Source organism: Punica granatum, chromosome 4 (genome assembly GCF_007655135.1).
Source record: "Punica granatum isolate Tunisia-2019 chromosome 4, ASM765513v2, whole genome shotgun sequence".
NCBI lineage: Eukaryota > Viridiplantae > Streptophyta > Magnoliopsida > Myrtales > Lythraceae > Punica > Punica granatum.
Window position 1 is genome coordinate 11,968,703 of NC_045130.1, and position 12,184 is coordinate 11,980,886.

Consider the following 12,184-nt stretch of genomic DNA (forward strand, 5'->3'; position numbering starts at 1 on the left):
TAAATTCAAAATTCGAGATGGAAATAATTTAACTATTCTAAGAATAATATTTGACATATTCTAAAAATATCATTTTTAATTGTGAATCTCACCAAGTTATTTTACTCATATTTGTAGCCATTTTTATCTTTAATAAATTAAATATTCATTTAAATCTGATACTTGTAAATGTGATCGAGGCGACAAATGGTTCCCAACAGAGAACTGCTCATTATTTTTATAGGTGATAGCTACTATAACGAAATCAAATGCATAAAAGATAATAATTTTCATTAGAATATCCTAACTTATAAATAAACAAACATATCATTTTCTCTTTTATATATCTGCGGGAGAATTGCGTGTCATGTGTTAGTTCATTCCTCTAATTAACTATGATTAAAACAATAGACTAATCTTTTCCATTCTTGAAAAAGTTCCTTTCATAGGATTTACTCTCATTTAGTTTAGTGAATTATTATTTTACTGCATTAATGTGGAAGTTTTATATTATATTTTAATTATTATTAATTTGATTCCGACAATAGAAAATCGGTCGTTTCAATTATGTAGTCTCATTTCTATTTCCTTAATCGTATTTATGTGGTGCATCCATTGCTATTGGTAGGCAATTTTACTATGATTAATAATGAATGACATATTCAAGAGAGTGATTTATGGAATTTCTTTGGAATCGACCCCAATTATTTACTTTTTTCCACATATTAGTATAACTGCATGTTTGTTGCATATATAATATTAAAATATAGTGTAGTACAGTGATGCACGTCTCACCTAGTTAGATACTCAGTGGGACTATTTATATTTCTTTATTAGCTATTAAGATTTATATTTCATTGTAAATATCTTCACCATATCAGGAAATATATTTTGTATATTCTATTTTGTTCTATTTTTTTATTAGGAAGACTCATAAAATTAGTATATAAAATATATATTTTAATAGCATTAGTAAAAGGGCACCCATAATTCCACCAAATATCGAGTTTGGAGACTCTTAGTTGTCAGTGCACTATTGCGCTACACTCTTTTTGATTTATTCGTTTTCTTTTATATTTACAAAGCCATGCACCTTATTTATGAAATAATTTCCCACCCCCACCAAAAAAAGAAAAAGAAAAAAAAGGAGGGCACGTGATGAAAATGGTCTTAGAAAAATGACAACCTACTATAAATTTCGCTACAGTTGCACCTCAATAAAACATACTAGTGCCAAAAACAGATTAATGGAGCTGCTAGGAGCATCTTCTCTCCTTTCATTTTGCTTTCTATTCCTCATATGCTTTCACCTACTGCTCCGCTGCACCCGGCTGAGCGGCCGCAGCCTCCCTCCTGGCCCTCGACCGCTCCCCGTGCTTGGAAACATCCTCGAACTCGGAACCAAACCCCACCTAGCCCTGACTGAACTGGCCAGGAAACATGGCCCCATTATGACCCTGAAGCTCGGGTCTGTTACCGCGGTAGTGGTCTCCTCCCGCGAGGCAGCAAAAGAGATCTTCCAGAAAAACGACCACGTCCTATGTGGTAGAATGATCCCGGACGCATTCCGGGCAGGGGACCATCACAAGCACTCCGTTGTGTGGTTGCCTGCCTCGGCCAAGTGGAAGGGCTTGCGGAGAGCATGCTCGATGCAAATGTTCTCCCGGCAGAAGCTCGAGAGGACCGAAACCCTCCGCAGGAGAAAAATTGACGAGCTACTGAACTTTCTCCACGAGAGCTCAGCCAGGGGCCGGGCAGTCAATGTCGGTCAGGCCGTATTCACGATGGTACTGAATCTGATTTCAAACACGGTCTTCTCAATCGACTTGGCGTGCCAAGACGAAGACCCAGCAGGGCTGCATTTTAGAGATATTATCTGGGGGGTGATGAAAGAAGGCGGAACCCCAAACATCTCGGACTACTTTCCGAGCCTTTGGCGGATTGACCCACAGGGAGCCCGTCGGAGGATGAACGGCCACTTCAATCAGTTGATTGCAGTTTTCGACAGCATCATCAATGAAAGGACACGGTCAAGAGCTTTGCCAGGAGGTTCCCGGAGCGATGATATGTTAGATTCGCTGCTCGATCTTGGTGACAGCTCCGAATTAAGTAGGGAGGACATCAACCATTTACTTTTTGTAAGCACACATGGTCTAATTAATAGCTCATTGATTTTACTTAAGCCGTCGAAGTTTTTGGTCATTTATCATGTGATTGGAATTGGAATGGTCAAAGCTTGAAATGCTGTTGACAGGCCCAAAATTCAAAGAAGCTATAGCGCAACACTAACTTTTAGACTTTGCTGGTTATAATAAAAGAATAAGTATACATTAGGTGCTTTACATTTAGCTTAATATTCGATTTCGTCCTTTTCTTTTATTTATTTTTTTCTTATTTTAACCTCATTCTTTACTTTACAATAAACGTTTTATTTGATCGTTTAATTAATATAGCGCAAAACAAACTTTTAGACTTGGCTGGTTATAATAAAAGAATAAGCACACATGAGGTGCTTTACATTTAGCTTAATATTCGATTTCGTCCTTTTGTTTTGTTTTGTTTTTTTTTCCTTATTTTAAACTCATTCTTTACTTTACAATAAACGTTTTATTTGATCGTTTAATAAATCTAGCGCAACACTAACTTTTAGACTTTGCTGGTTATAATAAAAGAATAAGTCCACATTAGGGGCTTTACATTAAGCTTAATATTCGATTTCGTCCTTTTTTTTTTCTTATTTTAACCTCATTCTTTACTTTACAATAAACGTTTTATTTGATCGTTTAATTAATATAGCGCAACACTAACTTTTAGACTTTGCTGGTTATAATAAAAAAATAAGTACACATTAGGTGCTTTACATTTAGCTTAATATTCGATTTCGTCCTTTTCTTTTGTTTTTTTCCTTATTTTAACCTCATTCTTTACTTTACAATAAACGTTTTATTTGATCGTTTAATTAATATAGCGCAACACTAACTTTTAGACTTTGCTGGTTATAATAAAAGAATAAGTACACATTAGGTGCTTTACATTTAGCTTAATATTCGATTTCATCCTTTTTTTTTTCTTATTTTAACCTCATTCTTTACTTTACAATAAATGTTTTATTTGATCGTTTAATTAATCTAGCAGTTGAATTTTGCCCAGTGATGGAAAATTCTATGATACATTACATGGACATACATGTATTCAATGACTGTGATTTAATTTTGAAATTTCAAAAGTAAAAATTCAAAAAATTTCAATGATTGAGATTTTCAATACTCGGTCCCTATGGGTGGCTCAGTTGATTCTTCTTCTACCATTTTTTTTTTAAACAAGGATAGGCATGTGGTTTGACCAAATTCCATGCTTTAGCAAGTGCCTTATATATTTACATAGATAGGCATGTGTTTTAAGTTTCGTCTCAATTTTAGTGTCACCGTCAACCCACTTAATACTTACTTTGCTGGTCAATCATTGAACACATGGTCATGAGCTGGTATTATATGAGCCCAGCAGACACCTAAAAACCCATCCGTCCTTGTAGCTTGTTAAGGCATAACAGCTTTAATGACCATATCTTTTCTTTTTCGCCCGTGCTTATGCTGAAAAAACTTTTCTTTATTATATTACCTAGAAATTATAGTTGAAAGATCCTTGAATCACATTACCCCTTAATACTTAGATAATTTATCAGGATCTATATGTTGCTGGGGTCGATACAACCCACTCCACAGTTGAATGGGCCATGGCAGAGCTACTGAGACACCCGGAGAAGATGGCAAAAGCCCGTGCCGAGATGGAACAGGTACTTGGCATGGACACGAAGGTCCGAGAATCGGACATCCCAAAGCTCCCCTACTTACAGGCAATCGTCAAAGAAATCCTGAGGCTTTACTTGCCATTCCTGCTACCACGCAAAGCAGAATCAGAAGTCGACCTGTGCGGGTTCAAGATACCAAAGAACACACAGGTCATGGTAAACTTGTGGGCCATGGGTCGTGACCCAAGCGTGTGGCAGGACCCAGATTGTTTCCAGCCGGAGAGGTTTTCGAAGCTAGAGATAGACATAAGAGGGACTGATTTCGAGCTCATTCCCTTCGGGGCTGGGAGGAGGATATGCCCTGGGATGCCTTTGGCCTATAAAATGGTGCATTTGATATTGGGCTCTATGATCCAATCCTTTGACTGGGAGCTTGGGAACGGGGAGACACCTGAGACCATGGACATGTCCGAGAAGTTTGGGATCACTTTGCATAGGACCAGGCCCCTCTATGCCATTCCAATCGCACTACAACGTTAAATCTTACTTATAAAATTTCCAATGTAACAGTTTAAAAATATAGAATCTGGTGATATTCCAGTCTTTCTAGCATGACTCGAAATCACGGTAAAATGTTTTAGTACTTTATGTTTAAGTGTTTAGTATTCCAATTTAAGTGTCGAGTACTTTTAGTACTCGTGATTAATATAAACGTTAATTACTTTTATTTTCAGTTTGAATGTTCAGTAGTTTAATTCAAATGGCTAATATTTGATATAATTCATCACAAATAGTAAAAGTATTAAACACTTGAACTGAAATACTAAACATTTGAACTGATATACCAAGTGTATCACCATGACTCGAAGTCATGTTAGAATTTCCCTACTCTTTATATGCATCTAATATATATACATATATATATATATTTAATTTTCTGAATGAGACTTTGCTCTCAACTTCTCAACCGTTATACGAGTAAGAAACTCAAAAGATTATTTCTCAACTTTTTATAATTTTATTTTTACTTTTTCGATATATCTGGATATATTTTAATCTGCACTCATTACATTCTGTTTATATTAGGACACTTCCATTTTAAGAGGCCTAAAGAATTGCGGATATCTTTTGATACTATGGCTTTCTTATTTACTGGACCTAGGAATTTAGGTCTTTTTCACATATGAGAAAAGGAGAGTAGAAAGTAGGTGCAAATTGAAAGGGAGTGTAATAATAACATACACCCTCGCCTGACCACTGGATCAGTGGTGCTCAAGAAGAAAACCCAGGCAAACTTGGTGGCGCCTTTTGTGGTTGGTGTAGACAACCGATAGGCATGACCTGTCCTGGTATAGCCGCATTGAAGCTGAACGCCAAGCATTGTCGCACACTTCCTTTTGAGTTGAAATGGGTGACCGACAGGTGCATCCATGCTTGCTGCCTCATATTCTCTTGACCTTTTCCTGATTGAAAGAGCTGCTTGGGATGGATCAAGAGTGTTTGGGAAGAGCCTTGTCGTGTTCCTAAGCTACCACAAATAATCCAAGCGCACCACAGCCTATAGTATGAATCTGTGATGGATATCTGTCGGTATATGTTAGGAGATGAATTAATCCCTACAACAAGGTTAAATCCATTGCTGCCTCATATTCTCTTGACCTTTTCCTGATTGAAAGAGCTGCTTGGGATGGATCAAGAGTGTTTGGGAAGAGCCTTGTCGTGTTCCTAAGCTACCACAAATAATCCAAGCGCACCACAGCCTATAGTATGAATCTGTGATGGATATCTGTCGGTATATGTTAGGAGATGAATTAATCCCTACAACAAGGTTAAATCCATTGCACCATGCAGATGTTGCTGAGATGAGACGGCCTTATAGGCCAATCTAACTGGATCAAGACTGATGCGGCAGAAGTGAGGGCAAATCGGTATCTGGAGAAAAATAGGTTCTGATGACTTTATTTCAAGAGAAAAAGTGTTGAATAGTTGAGAGAATTTAGTATTAAAAAATTAATTGTAATATAAAAAAAAAAAGCATTTTGGCCTCTTCATAATATATTTTTATAGTCAAGGCCTTCTTGCTTTGATCATTGTATAATCAATCTTTTGGAAGGGTTAAAACTGACCCTTACTAAAGGTGTTATTTAATGACGGCGAATACACCTTAATAAAAAGGTGGCCAAATTTTTTTTCCTTGCCCAAAAAAATGGTCACTATAACTCCATTTTCTTGTAGTGTTCATGTTGATAGACTTCACCAATAACCACACTCGCATGCCAAGAACATACCAATGTGAACAAAAGCTTGTGCAACTTTGTCTATAAAATTGTGTCAAATTGTCAATCAAATGAACCTCGTCTGTCCTAGTCAATATCAATTCAGCATAGTGTTTTTTTAGGGTTCGATGAAAGTTAATGAATCTAGTACAATGAAATGGAAATCTTAAATATCTAATAAATGGACATGAATAACTCCACATGCGTATCATATATAAACATCTTGATCACCAGGTAATATGTCACTGCGTTAAAAATCAACGTGGTTGAGGATTTCCATTTCTTGAGGGGTAATAATAAAGGTAAGAGAAAGAAGCATCCTTTAAAAATCAACGTGACATGAATAAGGCCTATGATAAGATGGGATTTGCGGAATGTGGATCCATTGGCAATAGAGTTACTTCACTTAACTCTAATTTCTTTTCTCTCAACTTAACAACACAATAATTACATTTTTATCTTTTTCTTTAATTTAATAATAAATTCTCTCACATATTTTTTATTAATCATTATTACAATTAATTTTTTAATACTAAATTCTCCAAATTATTCATTTTTTCCTTCGAATCAACAACACAATTATTACTTTTTTTAATCTTTTTTCTCAATTCAATAATAAATTATCTCATATACTTTCTCTTAACCATTAGCACAATCAATATTTAAATAATAAATTCTCCCAGATACATTTGTCTTCATGCCGTGGAGTTAACTAGAATCATATTTTACTTCGTTACCAAATGCCACCGCAATGTGTGCATACTGTGAATTATATTTTATGTGTGAATGCAAGAGAATATTACCTTCGAGAGGAATGAGACAAGAATGCTAGTCCAAGACCAATGGGTTAGTTCAAGTGATTTGGTACTACTTTCTCTTAGGCCATGGTGTATAGCTCTCCCGGTGTATATTTTTTACATTCACAAGTTTCGAACTCGAACATTGTTTAAGTGGAACAAATGTCGAATTACTTAAATCAACTCAAGTTGGTACGTTATCTGATTGGATTTTATAAAATTCTTCCTGTTAAGGAGTCTCCTGGTGCCTGGTGGTAATATAATCCCTTAGAAAATAGTTTATTGAAAAAAAATAAATTTGACCTTATTCTTTAAGGGTGGAAATGTATTTTTCTCATTTTGAAATTGTAGTTAGATAAAATTGACTTATTTAATGTTAGAATATATTATTTATCAAATATACAATAAAAGAAATAATATATGCATTTATTTTTCCTTTAGAAAAATTCTATAGACAATTGCCTTTTGTGGTTGGTGTAGACAACCGATAGGCATGACCTGTCCTGGTATAGCCGCATGGAAGCTGAACGCCAAGCATTGTCGCACACTTCCTTTTGGGTTGAAATGGGTGACCGACAGGTGCAGCCATGCTTGCTGCCTCATATTCTCTTGACCTTTTCCTGATTGAAACAGCTGCTTGGGATGGATCAAGAGTGCTTGGGAAGAGCCTTGTCGTGTTCCTAAGCTACCACAAATAATCCAAGCGCACCACAGCCTATAGTATGAATCTGTGATGGATATCTGTCGGTATATGTTAGGAGATGAATTAATCCCTACAACAAGGTTAAATCCATTGCACCATGCAGATGTTGCTGAGATGAGACGGCCATATAGGCCAATCTAACTGGATCCAGACTAATGCGGCATAAGTGGGAGCAAATCGGTACCTGGAGAAAAATAGGTTTTGATGACTCTATTTCAAGAGAAACGGCCTCTGGAGCAAAACTCACTGCTTTGCTGTGATTTTTCGGTATTTAAGGCAAATTCTATGATTTAGGATCTCAAATGGGCATTTTATCGTTTTTAGGGTGTTTTTGTAATTTTAAGAAAGTTTATTTCTTTTCGTGCAATTTAGGTTTTTTTTTTAATTCATATTTAAGCTTTGTAAGCCCTAGAGCTAAAACAGTTGTCTTTTGATCAGTGAATAAAGTTCAGAGTTTTCGTGCTCTTTGTCCAATCTTAGAGTCGATTTGAGTTTGATGTCTATTTTCTGGTATTCGTACAGGTAGTAGAAGGTCGTAGTTCCGGTATTCGTGCGCGAATCAATAGGTCCGTGATGGGTTACTTGCGTGTACGCTGCGTCACAGACCATACGTGAAAAGTAACAGTGGAGAAGAGGAGGTCATGGGTATCATTTGCTGACTGGCAACGGGTGCAAGAAGTGTCGTTTAGCGATAATCTGTGACACAAGACAGATTTGACGGGGATGGGGAGGCAGTTCCATATGAGTTTCCGTAGCGGAAGCTAGTGCCTCTATCCAATGTTTGAGTGCGAGACGAGATGAGGGAAAGCGGTGTTGCTGGTCCACTACATAGGCAGAAGAGGTGGCAAGGATACCATTCCTAGCAGGAGACCATCTAAGAGTGTCCAAAGCAGAGTTATGCCGCGGAATTATTGATGAGATGTGCTGAACAGAGGAGGGATGGTAGAGACCATTGAGGGGTTTGTTCCATATCCTGGCTTGTTCATTGATGAGGTTGAGCTAGTAGTTGAATCTGTTTGCCATGCTCTTCTGTTGGTAGAAGACTCGATTGTTTAAATGTGCCGGGAGGGGAGGGGACGGGATTGCTGGAGCCACGGTTTCGAGATCGGAGGTTTCAATGACATTAGGGGTTGTTGGAGGAATGGGGTCGCAGAAGCTAGCATATTGGAACAGAACTCTTGAGAGATTTTGATACCAAGGTCGAAAAATCAAAAAGGAAATACTGGGTATTTATAAGGATTGAATCCACCATGCTATTAGCTCAAGTATTTTGAATGGATACAGGTTCAATTACTTATAGGCCCAATTGATGAAATTTTACATGATATCAAAGCAAGTTATACACGGCCGGCCATGGAAAGCGCTAGGTCCAATGTCTATTTGTTGAGAGCCGCCAGAGTGTTGCATGTGTTGACGTTGGCCTGAGTTCGAAACTTGTGGTCTATAATTTCGAACACTGAAAAGCAAGCCCGTCTCATAGTTAATTATTCCCCCTCCTCTTAGCCGAGTATGGGAGAGGAAGTTCACTTCGTGGTTATAAGTGCAAGCACGGAAGTGGAAACTCAAGCTCATAGACAGTTTTTGAAAGCGGGAATTCAACTCCCTGTGATATATGGGGAAAACTGTCCAAAGTCATGCATTGCTACAGGACGACAGGTGTTGTCAATTCTTGTAACTCACATTGGAAGATCAAATTATAAATCCCGAGTATATAAGACCATTGCTTCCAATATTTTGTGAATGAAATTTTACAAAAGTAGATGTCCTCCAGGTACGTATTGGAGAATATGAAAAGGTTTGAAGAGGCCAGGAGAAGTAAAATAAACTTTGTTCTGCAAATATATTTCCTTGTCGGTCTACTTTGCAATTTAGACCTCTCTTAAGGGTTATTAGGTGACATTTACAATAATAACTTTTAAGGAACACTACACGTGTAATCCTATAGATTTGACTCTCTTTTTTTCCTGCTTTAGTTCTTTTTCTATTTCTCTATCATTTACATCCTACGAACATTGAATACTTTTCTGTTTAACTTATTTTTTTCATTTCTTAATTCGTTTACATCTGGTACTTTTGATTAATATTCTGTTTACATCTTTTTATCAAACTTTTTAGTAGAGAAAATTATAATTTTAGTCCTCAAATTCTTGTAGCTGCTTCGTTCATATTAATTCTACTTTTCAATTCAATTTTTTTATGATATAAAACGTCTTGTTTCTCATAATATATATAAATTGCAAATTTATTATCTATTTTATGTAATTGTCTATATTTGCCAAAACATACAATTAATGGATGTAAGATATTTTTTGTCCTATAAGTTTAGCCTTCGGTCAATTTTGATCTTCCAAGTTTTAAAAGTGCTGAATTAGTCCTATACGTTTACTTCGTAAGGCAATTTTATGACTTATAGGACCAAAAAATGTCTTTCTTTTTCAAAACTTATAGGACCACATTTTAATTGAAAGTCGACATATAAGACAAAAAATGTATTTTTCAAAATTTATAGGACCAAAATTGTCTTACGAAGTAAATATATAGAACTGATTCGGCAGTTTAAATCTTATAAGATCAAAATTAACTGATTGTCAAACGTATAGGACCAAAAATATCTTTTTCTCATATAAATAATATACAATGAATAAATGAGAAAATGTATATTGAATAAGTTTAACTCAAAAAATAATCAATTAATCATATATATACAAATTATCACAAACCGCTAAATATATCAATGTATGATAGTAATAAAAAGAATAATATCCAACACTTGAAATTAAAAATTTTGAATAACGGTATACTTAAAAATGTGTGAGATGACATCTGTAAGTATAATATGTGCAATTTATTTGTGAGTTATAGTAAGGATTAGTAAGGTTATGTTTGGCAATTGAGTTGTGTTAAACTCAACTCATTTTAATTCCATATAAAGATAAATTAGGCAAGCTTTTTGAATGACTGGTGGGGCACAAGGGAACAGTGCCGTATATTGTATGCTTAGGGACGTCTACTCTAATTGTTGGCGAATTGCTTTTGTTTTTTTTTTCTCTGCTTTCCCTTTTCCTTTTGTCGTTTTGGGAGTTAAGTTGAAAATTTCTTTGTTGCCAAACAGAGCCTAAATATGTCATGTATATTAAATAAAAATAAGTAGCTAGAAATTTATTGACCATAATTTTCACTAAAAAATAATAAATATAGGATGTCAAAGAAAATAATACGCGAAGTACTGATTTCACAAAATTATGGTGACGAAAAAGTAAAAGTTTTAACTTATGATAGTGGAAATATTAGAAAAGATTATATTAACAAATCGCAAAATCACGTTTGTACATTAAGGCTTGATGTGCACTAGAGGGTACCCGCATTACACCCAGAAGGTGTACATCAAAATAGTAAAGAATTCGAGATAAATTTTAAAAAGAAAAAAGAGCAAAAAATAACGACATAGAACGTGGGATTGAGAGGGTGAGAATGATAGAGCAAAATAAGGAGAGATTCCGTCGGAGGAAAGCGAGTGCAGAGAATAATATCAAATGGACAGACCCATTGTCGTTCTAATAGTGCCTTTTATAGTGAAGTACGCACACGGAGCGCCTACTCCCCTCCCTCCGCTCCAGTCTTGTATACGTTCTACTCTTTTTTGTCGATTTCATTCTTGCTTTCCCGCCTCTCAACTGCTCGCTCAAATGCCTGCACCAACCATCCCACTCTCAATGCCGCCCGCTGTTAAATTTTCGAGCCAAAAAGGTGAGAGTTCACTTCCAATCAATTGTACTGACAATATATGCGTCCATTCATTGGAACTAGCCTCCCCTTCCGCCTACCCAATGTGTGCTTCATTACTCAATCGATTGTGCCCCTATATATATATATATATATGGGCATGCTTTTGCTCCAGAATAGCTTGATTGGTTTGGGTGAGTGAATGAATAAGTGGGCCATGATCGAAAATTTTTCTTCGTAGAAGACCATATTTTAGGTTTTGCTATGATCTGATGTTGTCTTTTCTCAAAGGGAGAGGCCATGAATACGGTTCAAGTCTGTTTTAAACGACAATTCTGAAATATGCATGTTTTGGCTTCTGTTCTGAAATTTGTAGGAGGCCTTTCTGTAAATTGTTTGACTTTTCTCCAAGTGTGATTTAATCTCTGCAGTGACAATATTATGTCTGCATAAAACGTAGGCTTCTATTGGAACTTATATTATTTTTCTCCTTTAATCTTTGAACTTAAAGCATACTTATGAATCCATAATTCACACCACTCTTCTTGAAATCTTATTAAGATGGAATGTAGGTGTACCATTCTCCAATTTTTTTGAAGAAGTTCACGGGTGCCACATTGGAAACCACTTCATAAATTAATTTCTGCAGCTAATCTTTTTCCCCTTTCTGCTTTGATATTGACTTCAAAATGACATTATCAATTCCCTTTCTGTCTGATGTCTCTTTTTTTTTTTATTATTATCACTAAAATGTGTGAAATGTATTCTTTGTTTTGCATCGGAGGTGCATTGTCGATATTTTGTTATGTATGGGAAGTTACTGAACACATATTCTGAATAATCTGATACTGGGACTTATTTTGCTCCAATTCGGGGTTCTGCCCCCGTTATAAGACTAATAAAATGAAAAGTAGTGCTTCCTTGCTCCCAAATTATTTTCATTACCTATACATTGTCT

General features: G+C 35.9%; 1 protein-coding gene across 1 annotated transcript; it reads left to right on the plus strand.

Moving 5' to 3' along the window:
* Positions 1-1,225: 1,225 nt before the first annotated feature.
* On the plus strand, positions 1,226-4,460 carry LOC116202646 (geraniol 8-hydroxylase-like). Its single transcript, XM_031534241.1, has 2 exons — positions 1,226-2,117; positions 3,662-4,460. Exons 1-2 carry the CDS (start codon positions 1,227-1,229, stop codon positions 4,265-4,267), a joined length of 1,497 nt encoding a protein of 498 aa, XP_031390101.1. The 5' UTR covers position 1,226; the 3' UTR covers positions 4,268-4,460.
* The last annotated feature ends 7,724 nt before the right edge of the window (positions 4,461-12,184 follow it).

Bases quoted from the DNA above. Each gene is read 5' to 3' on its own strand.
- LOC116202646 (XM_031534241.1), top strand. From the start codon at position 1,227: ATGGAGCTGCTAGGAGCATCTTCTCTCCTTTCATTTTGCTTTCTATTC. The intron at 2,118-3,661 runs GTAAGCACACAT...ATAATTTATCAG, and splicing joins ACATCAACCATTTACTTTTT to GATCTATATGTTGCTGGGGT.